At 42.5% G+C, this 26,958-nt stretch overlaps 1 protein-coding gene across 3 annotated transcripts; it reads left to right on the forward strand.

The window, feature by feature from the left end:
- Window positions 1-1,890: 1,890 nt before the first annotated feature.
- Window positions 1,891-26,958, forward strand: LOC139412061 (wings apart-like protein homolog). Of its 3 annotated transcripts, XR_011634662.1 has the most exons (21): window positions 1,904-2,174; window positions 2,929-3,314; window positions 3,986-4,703; window positions 6,245-6,549; window positions 7,505-7,626; window positions 13,358-13,453; window positions 13,786-13,950; window positions 14,599-14,735; window positions 17,304-17,415; window positions 17,667-17,900; window positions 17,981-18,092; window positions 18,484-18,581; window positions 18,759-18,835; window positions 18,983-19,155; window positions 19,359-19,474; window positions 19,758-20,135; window positions 21,836-22,049; window positions 22,159-22,247; window positions 24,832-24,927; window positions 25,030-25,785; window positions 26,508-26,958. XR_011634662.1 is itself a non-coding variant. In XM_071158858.1 (20 exons), the coding sequence occupies exons 2-20, from the start codon at window positions 2,951-2,953 to the stop codon at window positions 25,093-25,095; spliced, it is 3,672 nt and encodes a 1,223-aa protein (XP_071014959.1). In that variant the 5' UTR covers window positions 1,891-2,174; window positions 2,929-2,950; the 3' UTR covers window positions 25,096-26,958. The 3 variants fall into 3 exon arrangements, 2 of the variants coding, with proteins under 2 accessions (XP_071014959.1, XP_071014966.1); XM_071158858.1 differs by having other exon boundaries at window positions 1,891-2,174; window positions 25,030-26,958; XM_071158865.1 differs by having other exon boundaries at window positions 1,900-2,839; window positions 25,030-26,958.

A 26,958-nucleotide genomic window follows, 5' to 3' on the forward strand; every position in this document is an offset into this window, starting at 1 on the left:
TTTTGGGTATAGGGAACAACATGTTATATTATCCCAAAAAGTGATGGTTTTCAGTTGATGTAGGCCTAGATTATACCTGATTTCAGTGGATGAATAGCATAAAAAGGATGTATCCGTGGGCATAAATGACAGAGACCACTTGAGCCAACCTAGTGCAGTACAGATGTGGCTCAGTATTGTAATCTTCCCAATGCAGTATTCACCTGTTACACAGAGTAAAATGTATAGGAGAGCGGATCTACCATGATACGTTAGATGTGTATCAAGAAACAGTGTGGTAGCGCATTTCAATAACAGTAAAAAATAAATGCAAGTTAAGCAACTGCTGCCATCTAATGGTTTTCTGAAGCATTACATCCTTATACACAATGAAAATACTTAATGGAGGATTCAACTTGACTTTTTCTGTCTCCATCACACAGATGTTTGAAAGTGTTCCATTGATAGCCTTCACATCACTCTGCAAAAACATTGTTCCAGTGGGGTTGCTAACTGACCCAGAGACAGTGAAAACATCAAGCACATGTGACTCCATAAGTCTAGTGGTGTATTCAGCTGTGAAGGGCAGGGCGTGCCTATGTATGAAGCCAGGGTTTGTGTCCAAACATTCAGTCATAAGGGCCATGACGGCATTAGCTCATGCCTCTTGTGTATTAGCCCTGCTGTGTCAATATGTGTTAATTGGCTTAGATTGGTTACATGTGTAATCAAACTCAGAGATGGATCTAGATAGAAACATTTGGCTAGACCTTGTAGTGTAAAATGTTGTATTTTAAATGTATCTACCTAGACTAAGCATTGTCCATGTCTAACCCAGAAATCATTTTAGTTTGATCATATAGTCCTCAGACTTGTTAGCCTGATGTAGTATCTATAGGTCAGAGGAACTTATGCAAATACTTTTCTTTGGAGGCCAAAATCACTTTCTTTTAACCATCGCCATGTGATGTCATTCACATAGCTGAGCTAAACTGACTTCTAGGGGTTATGATACCTGTGTTTTAGATTAGTCCCCTGGCAATCTCTACCAGTCGCAATGAGTCATGTTCTACACACAGGTGGCTGGTGTCACCTTAATTGGGGAGGTAGTAACACCTGGAATGGAATATTGGAATGGTATCGAACACATTAAACACGTGGATACCATTCCGTTTACTCCATTCCAGAAATTATTAAGAGCATTCCTCCCCTCAGCAGCCCCCTGTGGTTCTACATGAGCTTTCCTCTTCTGTTTCTGTGATTGTACATCAATCATTACATTCTCCTTGCTCAGACGTAGGCCTACAGGCCATACAATTGTTCCATGTACTTCAAGTCTGAGTAATAGCCAGTGATTTCAGCATTGACCACTTGCCCCAAAGCTGTTCATGAAGAAGTGTTCATTTAAATACATCTTGATCCCAGTTCAGTGCCAAAGCTTATTTGTATTTTAAAATGCTTTTATACATGCTACAACTTTGTTTCGAATTTGTACCTAACACACAACTATTGGGTAGGTTGTAGGCTAATAGTGGAATAGTGGAGGCACGCACCGCTACTGCTTGTCAACCAGCTCACCAAGCTCGTCAAGCTGGATTTTCCAGAAAGGGCACATTTTTATTTGATCGTCAAGGAAGGACGTTATGATTTACAAACACTGATCTCAAATATCAGATTTTATGGCGTTACAGTAGTTATGTGCTCATTCCACACTGGGGGCAGTATACTTCTGCAGAACTATGCAGAAATGTATTCGCACACCCTCTCTTTGCGCTCCATCGAAAACACTTTTCTTTAAGTTTTTATCCAATCACACACACGTTTACTGACACAACTCGTCAAAGTCGCTTGGGCACTACAAAACATTATATTCGATGATTGGTCAACGGCTATCTTGTGGAGAAGTGACGCAATTTTCTTGGCCACATCCGAAGTCAGAGGGAGGGTAAATTTTAATGGCAGTCACTGGCGCTGTAAAATAAATTAAGTCCGGAATCTGGGAAGAATTCATGACAATTTCGGTTATCAATGTAGCTCTTTAAACGCGTTTTTCCCTGGTACATCTGCGTCGTATTTGTAAACGGTAGCAATCGTTGTTTCACGAAGTTAAGGCTTGTTTTGTGCGATTACAGTACGCCGGAGTCAGACTAGGCCCAGCCGGGTGCAGAAGAAGCGGTCCCACTGAGTTGAGAGAGGTGTGTTTTCGGTGTTTTAAAGCGCATTTCGGACCATATCTTGTTTTAACATGTAACTAGGTACCTAATTTTGAGAGATGCATTTCGACACCTTTTTGTTACAGAAAATAACATCTTTAACTTTGCATTTGCTGGCTAGCAAACGTTAACGCGTTAGACATGTAAACATAGCTAGCTACAGTTAGCAGTAACGTTAGCTAACTACTATACATGGCTAATGTTGGTTCTTAGCAGATGTCCGGCCTTTTTCTTACATTGGCCCAGTCAGCGGTGTCATGAGTTGAGCGTTACTAGTTGGCCAGTGAGCTGGCTACGCAACATCGCGCCTATGTTTAATTTCAATGTGTAACTAGTTAGCTGGTTAACTAGCTGTTAACGTTACTAGTGCTGGACATATCATAGATTGAGATCAGTGTTGAAAGGAAACGTTAGCTAACTAGAGCTGGATAGCTATCTAGCCGAATAAACTAACATTGATTGAGCTTAGTCGGCTAATGGTTTTAGTGAATCCATCATTGCAATGACCCCCATCACACCTAATTTATTAGTAACGTAATCTCGAACCTCAGCGGCAGAGCTAAAGCTGATAGCTAGTCGTTTGATTTAATCAGCTACTACATTATAAACTGTATTCAGGGAAAAAGAACATCCAATCTATTTTGCAGGTAGGCCTTCACACCACCCACCAGCTTTGCATGAGATAAATATTGTTCTAGTTAACTAAATGTATTGTTTTCTCGTGTTACACCCACAGAGAATATGTAACATTCATCAACATGACATCCAGATTTGGTAAAACCTACAGCCGTAAGGGAGGGGAGGCCAACTCCAAATTTGATGAGGTCTTCTCCAACAAGAAGGCCACACTGAGCACCAAATGGGGAGAAACCACTTACAAGGCCCAGCTGGGCTCCAAGCGGCCCCTTCAAAAGCCTGAGGTAGTCGAGTTACTCAAGAGGCCCCGCATTGAGGATGACGACAGCTCAGAGGATCCTTTTGGTTTTGACAGTGACGATGAGTCCAATCCTGTCACCTCCCACAGTGTGCCCCAGTCTGAACCAGCTGAAGGTGAGGCCAGTAATACGCCACCTGCTACAACCACAGTCCCAGTGGATAACAGTAGGAACAGCACAGCTACAGGTAAGAACTGGATGCAAGAAAACTGACTTACTGTTGGCTTTAAACATGTTGGACATGTTTTCATGAGAGGAGGCACTCAAAAGTCTAGCTTGAGCCTGTGTCTGTCTTAAAGTGCTCGTAAAACACAAGCACTTTAAGACAGACACACCAACCACCTTCAGTAGAGCTGATGTGTGTGCTGTGTGTCTGGTGGGAACATGTTTCCACAGGTGCTTGTAGAATACTTGTATGTCTACAGTAGCTAAAGAACACCATGCGTATTGTATTTCATTTTTTGTTGTTGCAATTTTTATTATGTAAGGACAACTGCTTCACATGATCCTTGTGATATTGCTTATGATGAGAGTGGTGGTGTGTGGATATTTCTGGAGCAGATAAAGTGAAGGGCTCCCTTGTGAGCTTGTTACACTCTGCTGGCAGCTTCTGTGTCAGCTTATCTCGTCTTTGTCTCTCCCTGATAGCTCTCTAAAGAGAGATCAGGCTTTACTGTAACACTATCGTCTCAGCAGGTCTGTACCCATTTAATTTAGAATAACTGATTTAGAAATGATACAAACCAAACAACCGTGTTGAACAAAGTCTGAAACTGTATTTTACAATATAATGCTTGTGTAGAATGTAATAATGCTTCCTTCTGTTAACTTGCTTTTTCATCTGCTTTGTGCTCACAGGCAAGCAAACATTGTCTAATGAGGGTGCAGAAAAGAGTAGCCAGTCCTTGTACAGAAGTAAATCGGACAGTAACCAGAAGCCTATTGCTCAGTCCTCTGTTACAAAGACTGTGCCCAAGGACCCCTATGTGGAATGGAGCTTAATAGGGACCCAGAGGTCTTCTACCTCCACTAGTATGGACCCTCTCCAGGAAAAAGACTCAGCTGAGGCACCAGGGTTTAGCGGAGACTCACAGTTCTCTTCTTCCCAGGATGGGCTCTCAGCTGGGATGAAAAGTGCTCAACAGGAGGCCCTGGCCGAGCCTGTTGTTGACAACCTTCCCCCCTCCCCGTTCCTCCTCAGGCCCTGCAACACTAGGAAATACATCCGTCCCAAACCCAACAAGGCCTCTGACGTTCCAGATACTTCTGCTGCTTGCGACGTCAAACTGCCTGTAGCCGCCAGCGTTCCGGCTGCACTGAAGTCCAACAGTGTGTCCGCTGCCAGCGGTAGCGGCGGTGCTAATGCTAGCACGACGGTGGCCAAACCTGCTGGCAGGGGTCGGGTACGGGACTACACGGTGATGCATCCATCCTGCCTGTCGGTGTGTAACGTCACCATCCCGGACTCCATAGAGCGCAGCATGGACGAGCTCATCACCAGCACACCCCCTACTGACCTGGGGGAGGTGGGACGGCTGAGGAAGAAGGCAGACGTACTTCCAGCCAAACCCAACAGGTAAACGACTCCACTGGCTGTGGTCCAGACAGTACACTCTAACTCCTCCCTCCCACTGGTCCTTCATGACATGCTTGGTACTACTTGCTTGATATTGTACAAATGTACACTACCGTTCAAAAGTTTAGGGTCACTTAGAAATTCCATATTTTTGAAAGAAAATAATTGGATTTTTTTCTCCATTAATATAACATCAAATTGATCAGAAATACAGTGTAGACATTGTTAATGTTGTAAATGACTATTGTAACTGGAAACGGCAGATTTCTTTAAAAAATATTATGGAATACTACATAGGCATAGAGGCCCATTATCAGCAACCATCACTCCTGTGTTCCAATGGCATGTTGTGTAATCTAAGTTTAGCATTTTGAAAGGCTAATTGATCATTAGAAAACCCTTTTGCAATTATGTTAGCATAGCTGAAAACTGTTGTGCTGATTTAAAGAAGCAATAAAACTGGCCTTCTTTAGACTAGTTGAGTATCTGGAGCATCAGCATTTGCAGGTTCGATTACAGGCTCAAAATGACCAGAAACAAAGAACTTTCTTCTGAAACTCGTCAGTCTATTCTTGTTCTGAGAAATGAAGGCTATTCCATGCGAGAAATTTGCCAAGAAACTAAAGATCTCGTACAACGCTGTGTACTACTTCCTTCACAGACCAGCGCAAACTGGCTCTAACAAGAATAGGAGGAATGGGACGCCCTGGTGCACAACTGGGCAAGAGGACAAGTACATTTGCATGTCTAGTTTGAGAAACATGCACCTCGCAAGTCCTCAACTTGCAGCTTCATTAAATAGTGCCCGCAAAACACCAGTCTCAACGTCAACCGTGAAGAGGCCACTCCAGGATGCTGGCCTTCTAAGCAGAGTTCCTCTGTTCAGTGTCTGTTCTTTTTCCCATCTTAATCTTTTATTGGGCAGTCTGAGATGTGGCTTTTTCTTTGCAACTCTGCCTAGAAGGCCAGCATCCCGGAGTCGCCTTCTTTAAATTGGCACAACAGCCTTCAGCTGTGCTAAAATAATTGCAAAGGGGTTTTCTAATGATTAATTAGCCTTTCAAAATGATAAACTTGGATTAGCAAACACAACATGCCATTGGAACACAGGAGTGATGGTTGCTGATAATGGGCCTCTATACACCTATGTAGATATTCCATTAAAAATCAGCCGTTTTAGGCTACAATAGTCATTTACAACATTAACAATGTCTACATTGTATTACTGATCAATTTGATGTTATTATTTTCTTTCAAGAACCAGGGCATTTAAGTGACCCCAAACTTTTGAACGGTGGTATACATTTACCGTTGAGCACGTAATGTCTCTTATACCCACTTACTTTAGTTTGCCCCTATAATTGTTTTCTATATGTGGTTTACCAAATTGTTCTACTACATTGAGACTTAGGTGATTCTGTTCTCTCAATTTAAGCACCTCTTTTGTTTTTAGAAGACATTTGAATCCTTTGACTATGTTTTCGTGTGTTCCTTGTCAGCTGCTGATTTGAAATTAAATGATTCTCCTCTTGTAACATCAGGTTCCGCACCACCCAGAGTAAATCCAAGAAGGAGACCAAGCTGGAATTTTTCGGCTTTGAGGACAAGGGTGACCAGGAGGGGGAGGATGGTGCGGACCCCACGGCCGGCGGCAGCAGCTACAAGATCAAGTACTTTGGCTTTGACGACCTCAGCGAGAGCGACAGTGACGAAGAGGATGGCACCCATGTCAAAGTGAAGAGGAAGGCCAAGAAGGCTGCAGCAGTGGCGGTAGCAGCCATGTCTGTTAGTGTGGATAGCCCTCAGCCCAGCGACTCTCAGGACAGCCAGAGCAACAGCAATACAGGTGATATATATATATATATACTGTTTTTGTTTGTCTATAGGTAAAAAAGGCTTTAGCTGTATGAAAAACAGGTGAGAGAAGCTATGTCATACTGTCAAAATATCAATTATTTGATGCATTCTTCATAAACAACAGGTGTAGACCAACAGTGAAATGCTTACTTACGACCCTTCCCAACGCAAAGAGAAAAAAATGATAACACAAGGAATAGATGCATAATGAGTAATGTTAACTTGGCTATATACACAGGGTACCAGTACAGAGACTATGTGCTGGGGTACGAGGTAGATATGTACATAAAACTAGGGAAAAGTGACTAGGAAACAGGATAGATAATAAACAGTAGCAGCAGCATATGTGATGAGTTAAAAGTTTGTGCAATGCAGATAGGTCAATGCAGATAGTTAACCTGGACTAATAATTTAGCAGGCTTGTGGGTAGAAGATGTTCAGGGTCCTGTTGGTTCCAGACTTGTTGCATTGGCCCCACCTGCTGTGCGGTAGCAGAGAGCGCAGTCTATAACTTTGGTGGCTGGAGTCTTTGACAATGTTTAGGGCCTTCCTCTGACACCGCCTGGGTATAGAGGTCCTGGATGATAGGGAGCTCGGCCCCATTGATGTACTGGGCCATACGCACTACCCTCTAGCGCCTTGCTGTCAGATGCCAATTAGTTACCATACCAAGTGGTGATGCAGCAAGTCAAGATGCTATCAATGGTGCAGCTTTAGAACCTCTTGAGTATCTGAGTACCCATGCCAAATCTTTTCAGCTTCCTGAGGGTGAAGAGGCATTATCGTGCCCTCTTCACGACTGTTGTTGTTTGTGTGTGTGTGTGTGAACAATGATAGTTTGTTAGGCTCATGCTTTGCTTACTGTCAGTTTGCCTTTCTATTGTAGATGTATTTCTATCATGTTGATTCCACTGTTAACCTCATTGTGCTGCTCCCCCACTCAGATATTCTGGAGTTTTCTGATGACTCTAACCTTGGTGGGTCTGAAGAGCAGAAGGGTCGTTCAGGAAAACAAGGGGACACATCCAAGGAAATTGGCAGGAAGATCTTCAGTGGACCAAAAAAGGTGAGGGAGGAGGGATGCACATTTCTGTCCGTTTTGCTGCCAGCTAACCTAACCTCGTTAACTGGTCAACAAACGGTTCTGTTTCTTCCTGACAGTAAAATTAGGCGACCCACAGAAAATAGCCTACTATGCATGCATACAAGGAACGGACAATAGCAGGCCTATCGTCTTAGTCAAAAGGCTATAGCCTATTATTGAACATGCAACTCTTGGAATGAAACCGCTAATAAAAAGGCATTAAATATTTGCCAAAGTGCAATTAGCTGTGCGCGTGTGACAACTAAGCTACTTAGCGACTAATGAAAATACATATGCACCAATTTAATACACATCATTATGTAAATTAACCTATAGACCGATAACCTGTCAAATGCATCTTCGGCGGCTAATCGATTTAACGGTTAACCATTCACATCCCTATGAGGAAGTTACGAAGTCTGATGTTTCTGTGTGTGGATTGTATATGTGTGTGTGTGTGTGTGTGTGTGAGATTGTGTATGGAAAGAGTTTTGTTTGTGTGTGTAGCTGTGCTCATGAGGTAACACTGATACGAGCAACAATTGCTGTCACTATGGGGATGATATGTTCAATATGTTTCAAGCACTCAAGGGTGAGTGAGCAGCCAGAGAACATTCTCTTTTGAAGGGGTAATTGTGCTGGAATCAATGACAGGATCACGTCTGCTTTGCTTCACTGGATATATAAAAGCGTTTTTTTGCCAGGCAGATGAATGGGACGGGCCTAATTACATGACTCTTCAGAAACGTCACAAGAACCTCTCTCCTCCACTCAAACATTTTACCAAATCAAGCGGAAAGTCGCACCATTTTCATAATTGACATGCCTAGATTGACCATGAAAATGAGTGATTAAGCCAGTTAAGAGGACCAACAGATTTGTTTGAATTCCAATAATAAGTAGTAACTGCACCAGCCACAGTAACTGAGTTGAGCAGCAACAGTTCCTCAACAGTACTCTGCACTGTAAGAATTTCACTGTACCGTTTACACCTGCGGTATCTATCCAGTGCATGTTAAATCAAATGTTATTTGTCGTATGCGTCGGATATAACAGGTGTAGACCTTACAGTGAAATGCCTACTTACAAGTCCTTAACCAACACTGCAGTTTTAAGAAAAAATGCAGAAAAGAAGAAACAGTTAAAAATAATTTAAAGAGCAACAGTAAAATAACAATAGCGAGGCTATATACAAGGGGTACAGGTACAGAGTCAATGTGCGGGGACACCGTTTAGTCGAGGTAATATGTACACTACTGTTCAAAAGTCTGGAGTCACTTCGAAATGTCCTTGTTTTTGAAAGAAAAGTACTTATTTTTTTGGTCCATTTTAAAATAACATCAAATTGATCAGATAGTGGAGACATTGTATCTGGATGCGGCTGATATTATTTTTTAAATATATCTACATAGGTGTACAGAGGCCTATTATCAGCAACCATCACTCCTGTGTTCCAATGGTATGTTTTGTTAGATAATCCAAGTTTATAATTTTAAAAGGCTAGTTGATCATTTGAAAAGCCTTTTGCAATTATGTTAGCACAGCTGAAAACTGTTCTGCTGATTTTAAAGAAGCAATAAAACTGGCCTTTAGACTAGTTGAGTATCTGGAGCATCAGCATTTGCGGGTTCGATTACAGGCTCAAAATGACCAAAAACAAAGAACTTTCTTCTGAAACTCGTCAGTATATTCTTGTTCTGAGAAATGAAGGCTATTCTATGCGAGAAACTGCCAAGAAACTAAAGATCTGGTACTACTCCCTTCACAGAACAGAGCAAACTGGCTCTCACCAGAATAGAAAGAGGAGTGGGAGGCCCCGGTGCACAACTGAGAAAGAGGACAAGTATATTAGTGTATAGTTTGAGAAACAGACGCCTCACAAGTCATCAACTGGCAGCTTCATTAAATAGTACCCTCAAAACATCCGTCTCAACGTCAACAGTGAAGAGGCTACTCCGGGATGCTGGCCTTCTAGGCAGAGTTCCTCGAGTTCCTCTGTCCAGTGTATGTGTTATTTTGCCTATCTTAGTCTTTTATTTTTGTTGGCCAGTCTGAGATGGCTTTTTCTTGCAACTCTGCCTAGAAGGCCAGCATCCCGGAGTCGCCTCTTCACTGTTGACGTTGAGACTGGTGTTTTGCGGGTACTATTTAATGAAGCTTCCAGTTGAGGACTTGTGAGGCGTCTGTTTCTTAAACTAGATACTCTAATCAAGCCATTCATTTGATGTTCTGTAGTTTTGGGCTGAACTCAGACACAGACCTCAATCCCTCTATACCTCTCCCCCTCTGCGGGAGTGAGAGAGATCTCTGTAGAACTGTGATCCACAGTAACTTGATCCTCACAGGCCAGTCATGACAGCAGTGTGATGGCGATTGCATCGTCTGTGTACTTATTGGGGCCTATCCGTTCTCTCCAGAAATGTTCGATCGGGTTCAAGTCCAGGCTCTGACTGGGCCACTCAAGGACATTCAGAGACTTGTCCCCAAAGCCACTCCTGCGTTGTCTTGGCTATGTGCTTGGAGTCGTTGTCCTGTTGGAAGGAGAACCTTTGCCTGATTGTGAGGTCCTGAGTGCATTGGAGCAGGTTTTCATCAAGGATCTCTCTATACTTTGCATCTTTCCCGCAATCCTGATTAGTCTGCCAGTCTCTGCCACTGAAAAACATGCCCACAGCAGGATGGTGCCAGGTCTCCTCCAGACGTGACACTTGGCATTCAGGCCAAATAGTTCCTTCTTGGTTTCATCAGACCAGAGAATCTTGTTTCTCATGGTCTGAGAGTCTTTAGGTGCCTTCTGCAAACTCCAAGCAGGCTGACGTGCATTTTACTGAGGAGTGGCTTCCGCCTGGCCACTCTACCATAAAGGCTTGATTGGTGGAGTGCTGCAGAGGTTGTCCTTCTGGAATGTTCTCTCATCCCCACAGAGGAACTCTGAAGCTCTGTCAGAGGGACATCTCGTTCTTGGTCACCTCCTTGAAGGTCACCTCCAAGGCCCCCCTGAATGCTCAGTTTGGTCGGGCGGCCAGCTGTAGGCAGAGTCTTGGTGGTTCCAACCTTCTTCCATTTAAGAATGATGGAGGTCACTGTTCTTGGGAACCTTCAATGCTTCCGTCATTTTCTGGTTCCCTAACCCAGATCTGTGCCTCGACACAATCCTGTCTCGGAGCTCTACGGACAATTCCTTCAACCTTATGGCTTGGTTTTTGCTCTGACCTGCACTGTCAACTGTGGGACCTTATATAGACAGGTGTGTGCCTTTCCAAATCATGTCCAATCAATTGAATTTACCATAGGTTTGTCATTATGGGGTATTGTTTGTAGATTGCTGAGGATTTTTAAAAAAATATATAGATACTTCTTTCTTTATATGAATTAATTATTAAAGCTGTAACGTAACAAAGTGAAAAGTCAAGGGGTCTGAGTAATTTACCAAGACATTAGTTATTCTATCTATTAGGTAATACATTCTTTCCGCTGCCATTTGTCACATGATCTATTTCACAGACGACAAATTATCCACCCATATCTAGCGTATTTTGTTTTGTCGACATTTGAAAGGTTTACAGACATTTGCTCTTTCCATCAGCTCCATCATTCTTTTTTTTGGTCTGACATACTTTACTCGCATACTTGTTTTGATGGAACATGCAAAAATATAAACCGCTCATTGTAGCTCTGCCACAAAAATGGAAAAGGCAATTACTCAAAAGAGAGGAATTAATTAGGTTGTCTGCCGCCAATCAAAAACCATGCATGGCTTAAAATTACTAGTGTGAATCATAAAATATATCCGTTTCACTTCAGGTTGAGAGGTTTGACAACATACAGCTTAAAATTCAAGACAGATTTCATGTCACAATATGAACTGATACAAAACATTTGACGCATCAATCCATTATTTTCAATTTAAACTAAAATTCCCGCTACACACAAATAATGTGCAATGTATGGGGCATTGAACAGTCAGCTCTGTGAAAAGACTGCAATGAAGAAACAGAATCAATAGATCATCTCTTTTTGTACTGTCTTTCGGTGGCTCGCATTTGCAGTCAGGTCTAGCAGTGGTTGTTAATGTCTGTGCTCAGGTGAACCTACAAACAGTACTGTTAGATCTGAAAAACCACAGTCTATTCATGGAAAATATGATTATACTCTTAGGTAAAATATTTATTTGTTGGGCAATATCTGTAGACATGGTACAAATAGTGTTTCAAGACTCTTGTGAAATCACAGTAAAACAAGATGTAGCACAATTGTGATAGACTGGGAAAGATGGATTAGTCTGTGGACATGAGGGATTGGTTGATTTGCCGATTCACTTGGAGTACAGAACATATAGGAGTACTTTATACTGCATGTACAAAACATTATGAACACCTGCTCTTTCCATGACATACTGACCAGGTGCAACTCAATATTAGGAGGGTTCTTAATATTTTATAGTGTGTGTGTGATATATATCTCACACACAGTACCAGTCAAAAGTTTGGATGCGTACTCATTCAAGGATTTTTCTTTATTTGGACTATTTTCTAGAATAATAATGAATACATAAACTATGAAACATTTTGATTTGTTACTACATGATTCCATGTGTTATTCCATAGTTGTGATGTCTTCACTATTATTTTACAATGTAGAAAATTGTAAAAATAAAGAAACCCTTGAATGAGTAGGTGTGTCCAAAATGTGTTGACAGGTACTGTTTCCACCAGGTCCTCCAACCATGGGTGGATGGTGGTGGTGAGGGCAAGGGAAGGTGGTGAGGGCAAGGAGGGGAAACGGAATCAGAAATGATGCAAGTAATGTTTTTTCGATACCAATCGGTCTGCTGGTTTCATAGCAAAAAAAAATCCCACATGGTTTGTGTTAATCACAACACCTCTCAATATAGGCAAGTCATATTCAGGACATGCACTAGACCAGGGTTTCCCAAACTTGGCCCTGGGGCCCACCTGGGTCCATGTTTTTTATTTGCTCGAGCACTACAAAGCTAATTCAAAGAATCAAAGCTTGATAATGAGTTGGTTATTTGAATCAGCTGTGTAGTGCTAGGGCAAAACCCAAAACGTGCACCAAGGGGGGACCCAGGACCGAGTTTGCTAAACCCTGCACTAGACGACTTCAAAAATGGATAGTTTTCCATTAGAATGCAGTGTCTGAACATACCCATTTCCTAGGTAGACCTATTCGGTATCATTAAAACATAAAGCATGTCTGATGTTTGTATTCCTTCCATCACAAACTCACCACTTTTATAGCAGATCTAATGTTTTTTTTCTCCAAATGGATAGAATTTTTATTAAAGTGAGCTTCCTGAGTCGTGGAGATGATAGGATAATAGTATAAGATGAACTTAAATGTCCCCAAGGTGCGATTTAGGGGACTAATGTATTTATTTCGGAAGTCGGTTTTGGTCAAAGTGAAAAGAAGTGACCGTTTTTGTCCAGGAGTCTTCAGAGAGCCACGTAGCGTCATAAGTCTAGACGTTATGAAGTTGTTTATTATACAATTCTCCACTATTAGCTCCTATGGTATTGTGATGAGGCTAATAAGTCAGATTTATCTAGTAACTACTGTTCCCAAAACTGAGGAAGTCTAGGTTTGTTTTGCTAGTTCATCATGAATCCTTTCTACTACTACTGAAAGCTGTACTGTAATCATTCCCAGTGCTACTGTACTTACCATGTACCTGTGGTTGTGTGTTGTGCAGTCCCCTGCTAAAGCTGTGTACAATGCTCGCCACTGGAACCAGCCTGAGCCTGAGGAGATTCCCCTGCCACCCCTTGCCTGCGCGCACACTGCTCCGGTGAGAACTACTCTAGGACACTGCCAGGTCTCTGCCTTACACTGGTCACACACAGATTCGCACACTATGTATTGAATTTGCGATCTCTAGTAAGCCAATAACAATGCGTTGTCTAACAATGCGTTGTCCTAGAAATAATGCATTGCCCAAATAGCAGCCTCACCTACTTGAGATTTCAGAGGGGGAAATTTAAATCAATATTAGCTGTGTTCTGCTTAGTCAAGACTTTGAAAATGTCCCAATAGGAGACATTTTAGATTGTCCAAGGGCACCTGGAACTAGATTTAGTTTGTCTCGTCTAACTTTGCTTTTTGATTTATTCCCCTCTCCAGGCCAGCATATCGAGCGGAAGTAGCAAAGACACCAATTCTCACAAAGACGACGGCCTGTTCAAAGCGCCTCCCCCACCGCCCAAAGTCATCAAGTCTGTGACCATCCCCACTCAGCCTTACCAGGACATCGTCACAGCTCTCAAATGCAGGAAGGAACACAAGGAGGTGAGCCAGGCATGCTGGGTGACACTTCACTCACTCGACAGTCGGCATGATCTTTGCACTGTTAACATCACCCGACCACTTATATGCCATTTTCACAATTTGCGTTTGCGTGCTTGTATGGATTATTTTTTTCTCTCCCGCAGGCCACACACAGTCGTTATTCATTCCAAACACAGTTTAGACTGTTGATGTCCATTTAGAGCGCTGTGTAAAGCTTGTCTTTGTTAATTTAAAACACAGTATGGGCAGGAGGGTTCCTGAGGAGCATGCTGTTTCATTAAGGCCTGGCCACAACTAGCAGATTTGTCTTTGTGCTCTTGACCAGACAGTTGGTTGCACATCCCCCTTACCAAGAGGAACTGAACCAAATCGATCTTGTTGGGCAGTGTCTTCGCCTTAGAAAACCTCTGGTGGCCTGTGTACACACACATAGTTATTGATAAGGGAGTATTATCCCAGTCAGCTAATGGAACTAATCGAGTGGAGCCGCTTTGCATGCTGTGAAAATGTTCTCTTTTTCTTTCTTTGGACAGACACATGCACACAGACACTTGCATTAGATAACAATTTTAAATCATTGTTATTTTGCTCAATGTTCAGTGCCATTTTCTTGTGTAAATGTCAGTCATTATCTCTTCCCCCTTGTAGCTGTACACGGTTGTGCATAATGTGAAGCACTTCAACGATGTGGTAGAGTTTGGTGAAAACCAGGAGTTCACTGATGACTTTGAGTACCTGGAGACGGGCCTGAAGAGCAGCCAGCCACTCAACACACGATGCCTTAGGTAAGATAAACCCACTCAACATTGTCCACCTTGGCAAAAAGAGCTCTTATTTAACATTTCCATATTCACACACACACACACACACACACACACACACAGAGTGCCTTCGGAAAGACTTCCGACCCCTTGACTTTTTCCAAATGTTATTGTGTTACAGCCTTATTCTAAAATGCATTGAGGAATTTTCTTAATTTAGTCTATGCACAATATCCCGTAATGACAAAATGAAAACAGGTTTTTAGAATTTTTTGCAGATGTATTAAAAATAAAAAGCAGTATTCAGTTCCTCAGACCCTATGCTAAGAGACTTGAAATTGAGCTCCGGTGCATCCTGTTTCCAATGATCATCCTTGATGTTTATACAACTTTTATTGGAGTCTACCTGTAGTAAATTCAATTGATTGGACATGATTTGGAAAGGCACCTGTCAATATAAGGTCCCACAGTTGACAGTGCATGTCAGAGCTAAAACCAATCCATGAGGTTGAAGGAATCCAAGACAGGATTTTGTCGAGGCACAGACCTGGGGAAGGTTACCAAAACATTTCTGCAGCAATTAAGATCTCCAAGAACATCATGGCCTCCATTCTTAAATGGAAGAAGTTCGGAAGACTCTAACTAGAGCTGGCTGCCCAGCCAAACTGCGCAATAGTGGGAGAAGGGTCTTGGTAAGGGAGGTGAACCCGAACCCAACAAACCTAAGCACACAGCCAAGACGATGCAGGAGTGGTTTCAGGACAAGTGTATGAATGTACTTCAGTGGCCCAGACTTAAACCTGATCGAACATCTCTGGAGCTACCTGAACATAGCTGTGCTGCATCGCTCCCCATCCAACCTGACCGAGCTTGAGAGGATCTGTAGAGCAGAATGGGAGATATTTCCCAAATACAGGCGTGCCAAGCTTGTGGCGTCATACCCAAGAAGAATCGAGGCTGTAGTCGCTGCCAAGGGTACTTCAACAAAGTCCTGACTAAAGTGTCTGCATACTTATGTAAATGTGAAGTCAGAAGTTTACATACACTTAGTTTGGAGTCATTAACTCGTTTTTCAACCACTCCACAAATTTCTTGTTAACAAACTATACTTTTGGCAAGTCGTTTAGGACATCTACTTTGTGCATGACACAAGTAATTTTTCCAACAATTGTTTACAGACAGATTTATTTCACTTATAATTCACTATATCACAATTCCAGTGGGTCAGAAGATAAGTTGACTGTGCCTTTTTAAAAAGATGTAATGTCTTTAGAAGCTTCTAATAGGCAAATTGACATCTGAGTCAATTGGAGGTGTACTTTTAGATGTATTTCAAGGCCTAGCTTTCAAACTCAGCACCTCTTTGCTTGACATCATGGGGAAATTAAAAGAAATCAGCCAAGACTTCAGAAAAACAAATTATAGACCTCCAAGTCTAGTTCATCCTTGGGAGCAATTTCCAAACGCCTGAAGGTACCACGTTCATCTGTACAAACAATAGCAAGTATAAACACCATGGGACCACGCAGCCGCCATACCGCTCAGGAGGAGACGCGTTCTGTCTCCTGGAGATGAATGTACTTTTGTGCGAAAAGTGCAAATCAATCCAAGAACAACAGCAAAGGACCTTGTGAAGATGCTGGAGGAAACAGGTACAAAAGTATCTATATCCACAGTAAAACAAGTCCTATATCGACACAACCTGAAAAGCCGCTCAAGACATCCGCCAGGAAGTGAAAGCTTGGTCTCAAATGTGTCTTCCAAATAGACAATGACCCCAAGCATACTTCCAAAGTTGTGGCAAAATGGCTGAAGGACAACACAGTCAACGTATTTGAATGGCCATCACAAAGCCCTGACCTCAATCCTATAGAAAATTCCTGGGCAGAACTGAAATAGCGTGTGCGAGCAAGGAGGCCTACAAACCTGATTCGGTTACACCAGCTCTGTCAGGAGGAATGGGCCAAAATTCACCCAAGTTATTGTGGGAAGCTTGTGGATGGCTACATGAAACGTTTGACCCAAGTTAAACAATTTAAAGGCAATGCTGCCAAGTACTAATTGAGTGTATGTAAACTTCTGACCCACTGGGAATGTGATGAAAGAAATAAAAAAGCTGAAATATATCCTTCTCTCTACTATTATTCTGCCATTTCACATTCTTAAAATAAAGTGGTGATCCTAACTGACCTAAGACAGGGAATTTTTACTAGGATTAAATGTCAGGAATTGTGAAACGTTTAAACTCAGTTTATGTAAACTTCCGAATTCAACTGTATATGTGATTATATATTTTTAAACCAGTTTTTGCTTTGTCATTATGGCATATTGTGTGTAGATTGAGAGGGGGGGGGCGTGATTGTAATACATTTTAGAATAAGGCTGTAATGTAACAAAATGTGGAAAAGGTCAAGTGGTCTGAATACTTTCCGAAGGCACTGAGTGCTCAATCCAAGAGGACAACATGGAGCGATTTATTTATATATATTTAAGCATCTTTCATTATTTTTACTTGTCCACTTAATCCTTTTATGTGCTCTTCTCCTCTGAACTTCTTCCAACACTCTCCCCCTCTCTTGCGCCTCTCTCTAGTATAATCAGTTTAGCTGCAAGGTGTGCAAAGCCCAGTTTCCGGATGCACCTACGGGCCAGAGGGAAGGTGGCTCAGGTCTTCAAGATGTTGAATGATGCCCCGCTGCATCCGGTAGGAATCTGACGTCTACAACCACAATTGACTCAAACTGTAGTAACTGACCCAAACTAATGGTAACAAAACCAGTGTGTTTCAATAAATCTACCTCAGCTTATTTGTGGCGATGACCTATTTGTCCTGTAGACACTTCACATTTTGCTATTGAACCTGAATTTGAATAAACAAGGACAATATTTAAGATCTTCCCCTGCAGCCAAATGCTTTTGAACTGATTGTTGCCGCTCTCCCTTCCTCTTCTCCAGAACCTGGCCCTGTGTACTGCCTCTCTGATGTACATCCTAAGCAGAGACAGGTTAAACATGGACCTGGACCGGGCCAGTCTGGAGCTGATGATCAGACTGTTGGAGCTGGAGCACGACCACTCGGGCCACCACCAGGACCAGCTCACTGCCAAGGAGATGACCAAGGTCAAGGAGAAGATCCGCAAGCTATGTGAGACAGTTCACAACAAGCACCTGGACTTGGAGAACATCACGGTATGCGGGGTCAATCAGAATAATGTCTTTGTATTGATGATGGTGAGTTGGATTTCTATAGCACTTTGTTTGTTTTGCAGTCGTGTCACCTGGCCATGGAGACCCTGTTGTCTCTGACCTCGAAGAGGGCCGGGGACTGGTTCAAAGAGGAGCTGCGCTTACTGGGAGGCCTGGACCACATTGTAGATAAAGGTGTGTGTTGTAACAGTTTTGACTTGAGGTTATTTTTTGTTAAGGCTGCCAGGTAGGTTATGAAATGTTTGTTTTGTCCTTTTTACTTTGAGTTGGTCTCATCTGGCAGTCAAGTCTACAGCAATACATACTCATGTAAAAGTCAGTACTGGGAAATACACTTTTCATAAACTGTTAAACATTGAAATGACTGGAACTATTTGAATATTTTGCATTTGTTGTATTATAAAACATTAATGATCCAATAAATACAAGTCACTACTTATTATTATTATTATTATTATTATTATTATGTTCACTTAAGATGCAACTTATGAGACTTCCTATCTATGACATCTTACTTTGTTAGAACATAGTCATTGGCATACATGTGAATTATTGTCTTCTGCAGTGAAAGAATGTGTTCAGAACCTGAGCCAAGAGGAAGACAAGGAGAAGCTGGTGTCATCGCTATGGGGGGCAGAGAGGTGTCTAAGAGTACTGGACAGTGTAAGTACAACATCAAGGAGTGTTGGCAGGCTCAGAGGTTTGAAATCCATTCATTGAATACAAGAGGGGAAAGTACATTGACTCTGCACTCTCCGCCTCATCTGACCAGCTTTGATTTGACAATTGAAAAGGCATTTCAACATCAGTCTAGTGTGTCTTTCTGTCCTTCCATTGCAGGTGACTGTCCAGAACCCAGAGAACCAGGGCTACCTGATCGCTTACAAGGACTCTCAGCTCATAGTGTCCTCTGCCAGGTGAGACTGAAACGCATGCTAATCTTTTGACACCCACGCTCGCTTACTCCATCGCTCGCTCGCTCCATCTTGCGTTCTCTCTATCGCTCGCGCCATCTCGCTTTCTCTCTCTTGCTTCATTTCTCTCTCTTGCTTCATCTCTCTCAGAGGTTTGCGGTACTGTGAGGACATGATTCAGCGCTACAGCCGGGAGGTGAACAGCTCTCTGTGTTCGTCAGGCACGGCGCTGCTCCACTGCAGCTTCAGCAACGTGGGCAAGGCCGTTGAGGACTGCATGAGGGCAGTCATAGGGGTGCTACTCAATCTCACCCACGACAATGGTAATATCACTGCATCAACATGACCTCTACATCGAGCAACATTGTAGCTAGCGCAATGCGTTCCCAATCCTAGTGCCTTGTTTCTCTGCTCCTCGTCTCTTTTGATCGCATCCCAGCTGTGCTAAAGTCCTCATAACACACCCCAGCTAGCTGCAGGGTGGCGGCAGAGTGGTAACTCTGGACTGTACTGTGTTTTATTTTAGAGTGGGGAAGCACCAAGACTGGAGAGCAGGACCGGCTCATCATCACAGCACTCAACTGTGTCCTACGGGTCCCACGCTACATACCTCAGGAACAACGCTTTGACATCAGAGTCCTGGTGAGAGGCGCTGTGTGTGTTGTAGGCCTTAATGGAAATGATTACACAAATCCAGTTACTTGTACCCATCTTTGAAACATGTGGTTCCTGTGTACCCACTTCATTGAAGTGCCACTTAATGAATGCCTAGGTAGTAATTAAAACCGAAGCTTCAATGTAGTAATTGCAGGTTGTTTGTGCTCAATGTTTTATTATGGGTCTCAATGAAGTGTATGTCCTTGAGCCTTTTTAACAGCATCGCTCCTCTCCTCCTGTCTGTGTGTGTGTGTGCACGCTGGTACAGGGCTTGGGGCTGCTGATTAACCTGGTTGAGTACAGTGCCAGAAACCGCCACTGTCTGGTGGACATGGAGTTCACCAGTTCAACCAGCCCTGAAGGCATCCAGGGAGAGGCAGGGGGAGAAGAGACCCAGACCCCTGAAGGTATCCAGGGAGAGGCAGGGGGAGAAGAGACCCAGACCCCTGAAGGCATCCAGGGAGAGGCAGGGGGAGAAGAGACCCAGACCCCTGAAGGCATCCAGGGAGAGGCAGGGGGAGAAGAGACCCAGACCCCTGAACAATTCCTAGCCTCCACAGATCCAGCTACAGCAGCCCTTACAGAGGGTGAGGCTGAGAAGAAGACCAAGGGCTCCTCTTCAAGTGCCCTGGCTGCTCTGGTGCAGGTTATTACCACTTCAGAATCATTTTGAAGGGAATTTGTAGCAAGAAGATCGAAAAACACGGGTTATTGAGTTACTCTTGTGCATTTGTCTGCGTCTTCCATAAGTACATAGAGTAGCCCCCGGCTGAATTCCTTTTTGCTGAATGAGCTCTTTTGGTGTCCTCTGGTACATTCTAATGCCTTGATTCCATTAGAAATACACAGCGACATTATTAACTTTACCTCCCAGATTGGAAAATGTGTCGTGAATTGTCGAAAGGCATTATTTTTACAATTTAAATTACTGAAAAATATATGTATGAATTACGTGTATTGTTAGTTATTTTGGATATCGTCTAGGCCTATATGATCAGGAATATTTAGTAAAGTGTTTTATCGTTCTGATTTTACTTAGCCTAAATTAATTTCAATAGATCATTAGGTAGGGCCCTATAAAATCTGTTTATTTGTTGCCTGATCTCGTTTAGTTTTGTTAAATTTGTTTTTTTGTTTTTCCAGGTTCCCAAATTTCTATATTTTGTCAGGTTTTTGCTCTCAAATCACTTATTTTTTAATATTTTTTGTATAGATCATCCAATTTAGTTGGTTTTCTAAATCCACAACAATGCTTAAGCCACATGAGACCACTTTTGAGGTCTGGGAAAAATCTGAGATGTAGATTTTTGACTGTCAAAATCATCGCTAACGGCTACACAAAGTGGTAGACGCGTGCACACACACGCAGATGGGGGCATTCTCGTTGGCTTTTAGAAAGTTGCAGGAAATGGGATTCACGGATGCATTCTGTTCATGTCGTATGATTATCTCGGGAAAATAATGCCTTTTCAATACATTTAGTTTATTCGCTACTAAGGTCAATACATTTTTGAATGTTGTTGAATTCTGTTTTAATACCTGGATTTCATGAGGGCCCTAATGATCATATTTGGACCAGAATGAGGCTCTCTTCTACCTATTGTTCCTGCAGTGATGATTCACCATCTTCATTGAATGTTTTCATAATTTATCTGCAGATAATCACCAAAAAGCCTAGGCACATCAGGAGCCTGTGCAAAGTAGTGAGCCAAATAAACGTCTCTCTCGCCGATGCGATCGTTAGGCCACACTGACCGACTAGACGAGTCACTCACTTTTAGCATCACTGTCTGGCAAAACCCTTTGGTTTACTTGCCCCAATGCGATAATGTGGTCATAACTACTTTGCATCATTTACTAATGGTAAAGGGATATAGGAGATCGACTTTATTCAGTCAGTTGGACACCTTTTTATAAACTAGTCAACACTTGCTGTTCACTTGTCAAAGCACAGTAAATAGACTGTGAAACACTCTAAAGGAAATAAATGAATGTGCCAGAAAACACTAATTAGGCTGTTGTGGATTTCAACTAATTGTTACCACTGACATGCAGATTCACGAGCATCATGTTCTCTTCCTCTGTAAATAAATTTGACGGCAACCAACCACAAGCACACACATTGTACTGGGAGGCAGAATGTGTTTCCCTGTCATCACTTGCTTTGTGACTGACAGGAGCCTATCCTATCAATAGATTGCTAGAAAGATTCATATTGTTCATCATAGTTAATATGAAGTGGAATAAGTAGCCGGCTGAAAATGAGTCTGTAACCGGATGATTAGCCGACGGCCAGAGTTAATGTCTGTCTGGCAGGAGTTTGACTGTCTTTTCCTCCGTCCACAGTTCTTCTTGGAGCGGGAGCGAGCAGCCATATTGGCTGAGGCGCGGACTGATGACCTCATCAGCGAACCTCCCAAGCCCCAGGACCAGAGCGGGGAGTGGCAGGAGACATCGGGCGAGATCCAGTGGGTCGCTGCAGAAACCAACGACGGTGAGAATGACAAGGAAAAGGACACAAAGAAAGACGAGGAAGACGAGGAGCTGGATCTCAACAAAGGTAAAGATGTGGGTCTGTGTAAAATATTTTTTTGTAACAGTTTCCAATAGTATCACTACTCCATGTTGAGTGTTGTTCTCCTTCACCCTCTCTCTCTGTGGTGGTGTAGCTCTGCAGCATGCTGGGAAGCACATGGAGGACAGCATTGTGGCTTCCTACACAGCTCTGCTCCTGGGTTGTCTGTGTCAGGGCAGTCAGGTAAGCTTCCGGCAAACTAGCGACAACCATGTTCCTCGCACTGGGGGTGCAGGCTTTTGTTCCATCTCAGCACTAACACACCTGATTCAACTAATCAATAAAGGGCTTGATTACGTTTGCAGGTTTTAAGTACAGATGTAGGATCTTAATTTGAACCAGTTTGCTACAGCAGGAAAATAATCCTGCAGCAACAGGAAATGTGGATTGTACTTGGACATTAGGGGTTGATTTGATTTTCCATTACAAAAAATGTCTTGAATTCCAAAGTGGAAATTATAAACTTCAGAATCCTTTTTAAGCCTCAAATAGCCTACAATTTTTTAATTACAGGAATGTTGTCCTGCAACAGGCTGATCAAATTAAGATCCTACATCTGTATAGGCTACTGCAAACCAGTGCTATTCTTCTGTCTTGATGGTAGGTCTCTTAGAGTGGCGTTTTCCTTAGAGCCTTTTGCTAATAGTGTTATCTGTGCAGTGCTAGTATTTTCCCCTTGCAAAATATCAGGAAGAGAAATTTAATCTTGACAATGGCAATAATCAATCATCTTGGACCGACTCTTTGTATACATCAATGATGTCGCTCTTGCTGCTGGTGTGTCTCTGATCCACCTCTACGCAGACGACACCATTCTGTATACTCCTGGCCCTTCTTTGGACACTGTTAACAACCCTCCATGCAAGCTTCAATGCCATACAACTCTCCTTCCGTGGCCTCCAATTGCTCTTAAATACAAGTAAAACTAAATGCATGCTCTTCAACCGATCGCTGCCTGCACCTGCCCACCCGTCCAGCATCACTACTCTGGATGGTTCTGACTTAGAATACGTGGACAACTACAAATACTTAGGTGTCTGGTTAGACTGTAAACTCTCCTTCCAGACCCACATCAAACATCTCCAATCCAAAGTTAAATCTAGAATTGGCTTCCTATTTCGCAACAAGCATCCTTCACTCATGCTGCCAAACATACCCTTTTAAAACTGACCAACCCACCAATCCTCGACTTCGGTGATGTCATGTACAAAATATAGCCTCCAATACCCTACTGAACAAATTGGATGCAGTCTATCACACTGCCATCCGTTTTGTCACTAAAGCCCCATATACTACCCACCATTGCGACCTGTACGCTCTCGTTGGCTGGCCCTCGCTTCATACTCGTCGCCAAACCCACTGGCTCCATGTCATCTACAAGACCCTGCTAGGTAAAGTCACCCCTTATCTCAGCTCGCTGGTCACCATAGCATCACCCACCTGTAGCACGCGCTCCAGCAGGTATATCTCTCTGGTCACCCCCAAAACCAATTCTTTCTTTGGCCGCCTATCCTTCCAGTTCTCTGCTTCCAATGACTGGAACGAACTACAAAATTCTCAAACTGGAAACACATCTCTCTCACTAGCTTTAAGCACCAGCTGTCAGAGCAGCTCACAGATTACTGCACCTGTACATAGCCCACCTATAATTTAGCCCAAACAACTACCTCTTTCCCTACTGTATTTATTTTATTTATTTATTTTGCTCCTTTGCACCCCGTTATTTTTATTTCTACTTTGCACATTCTTCCACTGCAAATCTACCATTCCAGTGTTTTACTTGCTATATTGTATTTACTTCGCCACCATGGCCTTTTTTTTTGCCTTTACCTCCCTTCTCACCTCATTTGCTCACATCGTATATAGACTTGTTTCTACTGTATTATTGACTGTATGTTTGTTTTACTCCATGTGTAACTCTGTGTCATTGTATGTGTCGAACTGATTTGCTTTATCTTGGCCAGGTCGCAATTGTAAATGAGAACTTGTTCTCAACTTGCCTACCTGGTTAAATAAAGGTGAAATAAAAAAATTAAAAAATCTATGTATATATACTTATTAACAAGTAAGTGAAAAGTAAAGGCAACTGCAGTGCTCTACTTTGTCCATGATGATTAGAATAACCCGATCGTGGCCTATGGTGGTCTAAGCCACTGCCTCGAGAACTCCTATACCACTGCAACACGCGATCGATTCCGGAACACTTATTCAGCAACTCTCTCTCTTTCCCCTTTACCTCTGTCCTAGCTGATAAACAAATAACAATATGAGAGGAAGCAGAGAAAAGAACCTGATCGCTCATTCCAGTTCATTTGCAGTTCAGTTGCATAAATGCTGCATTAGATTTCACTTGCGAGAGCTTGATTCTGTCCACGGCTATTAAACTATTAAACCTAACATGACACAATACAATTGCAGAATACATAAAAGCACAAAGGCTATTTTTTGACTAATATAAACAATTTATATAACATTTTTTTTTACTAATATAGGTAACATAAAAGCGTAGTTCAAAGCTTGAGTACCGTTGTAGCCCATCGATAAATGAAAATTCGTGGGAAAGCTAGTAGCCTTCTCCCCTAAACACCTCATGAGTCATTTTCTGCTCAACCTACATCGGTGCAGAGTTGACCAAGATCTGTGCAGATGCACCGAAAGGTGAGCTGAAAATAACTTGTCATTGCTTAGTTATTTCAGCTGGTTGCGTATTTTTGTGAGAGGGAAATTTTGCCCCTTAATGTGTATTTGCTTCATTCTCTCTCCTCAGGTTAATGTGACAACTGTGCGGGAAAACCTTCCCAAGGGAGATTTCTCAATAATGACGGAAATGCTGAAGAAGTTCTTAAATTTCATGAACCTTACTGTAAGTAGGTGACGTCTTTTGATAATGAGCTAGCATCTCTTTCTCCTTTTACATACGAGCACAATACAAGCTAACTTACTTTCTCTCCGATCTCTTTTTCAGTGTGCATTTGGCACCACAGGGCATAAGTCCATCTCTCGTGTCATAGACTATCTGGACCACTGTTAGTGAACCCTTCTTTGCACTCTGAGTGCAGATAAGGGGACATCTTTTCAGATCTGGCAACCCAACAAGGGTCCCACCAGATCTGGCAACCTTAGCAAGGTTATGTCAGATATGGCATCCCCAGCAGGACAGGCTGTACAGAGAATCTACCAGAGATCATCGGTGTCCCAACAGTGTCCCCGGCATTGCTTCAACATGTGTTCTCATTCTGAAGAACAAGACACACACCACACACACGATGGCCTGTGATGGTTGTAGAAAAGGGAAGGGAACTGTAGAAAGCCCCTCTAAATTTCAGTTCTGATAATGCTATTTGCATAAGCTCGCGGTCAAGTTGAAATCTTCTGGAGTTTTCTTCAATGCTTGTTTAAGTTATTCTCACAAGGTCATGTAATGTAACATCATTCTACTTTTAAGAAATCAGAAGTTCAGGATGACTGATGTTATTTAAGTATTTGTTTTTAAATAATGGCACTTGAATACTTTAAAAAAAATAATGTTTTACTCATTGCCCTTCCAAATTTGACTTTACAGTCAAACTGAGTTTTGTGTTTTAAATTTGCAATTGGTCGTTTTTATGATTGTGGTTATGCTGTGTGAGATGCTTCAAGTCTCTACAGTTCCTTACCTTTTACATGTTCCACCTAACACATCACTTGAAGTGGCTGGATATAATAACTGCTCTTTGTACGGGTTTCATTACACTCCCAGAAACCCTGGTAAACCGGACTAACATTAATAATAACCAAACCTCGGCCAACTGGCATAATCCTCATTGAACATTGTTGTTTGCCCATACTGTGGGTGTCAGCGGTGGTTAGTGGCACTTTAAATGAAGAAGACAGTCTCATAGTAATGGTTGGAATGGCCACACGTTTGGTACCATTCCATTCACTCCATCCATTACTACGAGCTGTTCTCCCCTCACCAGCCTCCTCTGGTGGGTATTGTATCTTACCACTTCAAGTAGCGCTGATCCAGAACCAAGCCCAGGGTTCACCACCTGGTCCTGGACAGCTGCAGGGGGTGCAGGTTGCATCCAGCCCTGCAGTAATTATCAAAAGCCTGCACACCTAGTACCCTGCGTTGGTGATCCCTGTCCTAACCCCAACCCCCCTAGGCACCCCCAAGTCTGTGAGCACTGGATAGTAAAATGGTGACACTTCTACCTAGTTTATCGGAGGGAAAAGTGAAGTAACTACCATACTGCTTATACCTATCCTTTCCGATCTGCTTGTGGTGGTAGCCTCTGGACAGGGTTGTAGTGTTTATTTACTGCCCCTTGTGTCTTAAGTCATCATGTTGGACATTACCTTCCTACTCTGAGCGGTGAACCAGTACCCCTAAACCTCCTTTCAGCTACTCTAACTAGTCCTGTGCTCCAATAAGATACTGATTGAATGACTGCCATACAGATTTCATTTCCCTCTGATTTGTAGAGCTGCAATTGAACAGACATTGTTACCTGCAAGTTGTGTTGCAAATCTAGGATGTATCCATTATGACGATTCTGTTGCAAAATGTTTTTACAAACAAAACAAGGGTTTCTATTGGACAAATTCAGTTAGGTCCGTTCCGTTTTTCTGTTTGCTTCCGTTGGGTTGTTAAACGGTTTCTATAATGAAAGGAATTTCAGAATGTAAACACCTGTAAATAGTGGTTAGTGGATGTTAGAATGCTAGACTTTTTTTTTCTGAAGCTGATATTTTTATTTTCTACAATATTTCTGAGTTGTCATTTTGAAGTAAAAAACTAAAAAATACAAAGACCGCTGCAGGACGAAAAAAGTTTGTACCGGTTTTGAGGACGTTGTCTTTGATTACATGTAAATAATTGTAACTCAAATAAAAAGTTACTTTCAGTACA

This window comes from Oncorhynchus clarkii, chromosome 1, assembly GCF_045791955.1.
Source record: "Oncorhynchus clarkii lewisi isolate Uvic-CL-2024 chromosome 1, UVic_Ocla_1.0, whole genome shotgun sequence".
Classification (NCBI taxonomy): Eukaryota; Metazoa; Chordata; class Actinopteri; order Salmoniformes; family Salmonidae; genus Oncorhynchus; species Oncorhynchus clarkii.

Coding starts and splice junctions, on each gene's coding strand:
- LOC139412061 (XM_071158858.1), top strand. CDS start 2,951: ATGACATCCAGATTTGGTAAAACCTACAGCCGTAAGGGAGGGGAGGCC. Junction 19,475..19,757: donor GCTTTGACATCAGAGTCCTG/GTGAGAGGCGCT, acceptor ACGCTGGTACAG/GGCTTGGGGCTGCTGATTAA. Junction 22,248..24,831: donor GTCTGTGTCAGGGCAGTCAG/GTAAGCTTCCGG, acceptor CTCTCTCCTCAG/GTTAATGTGACAACTGTGCG.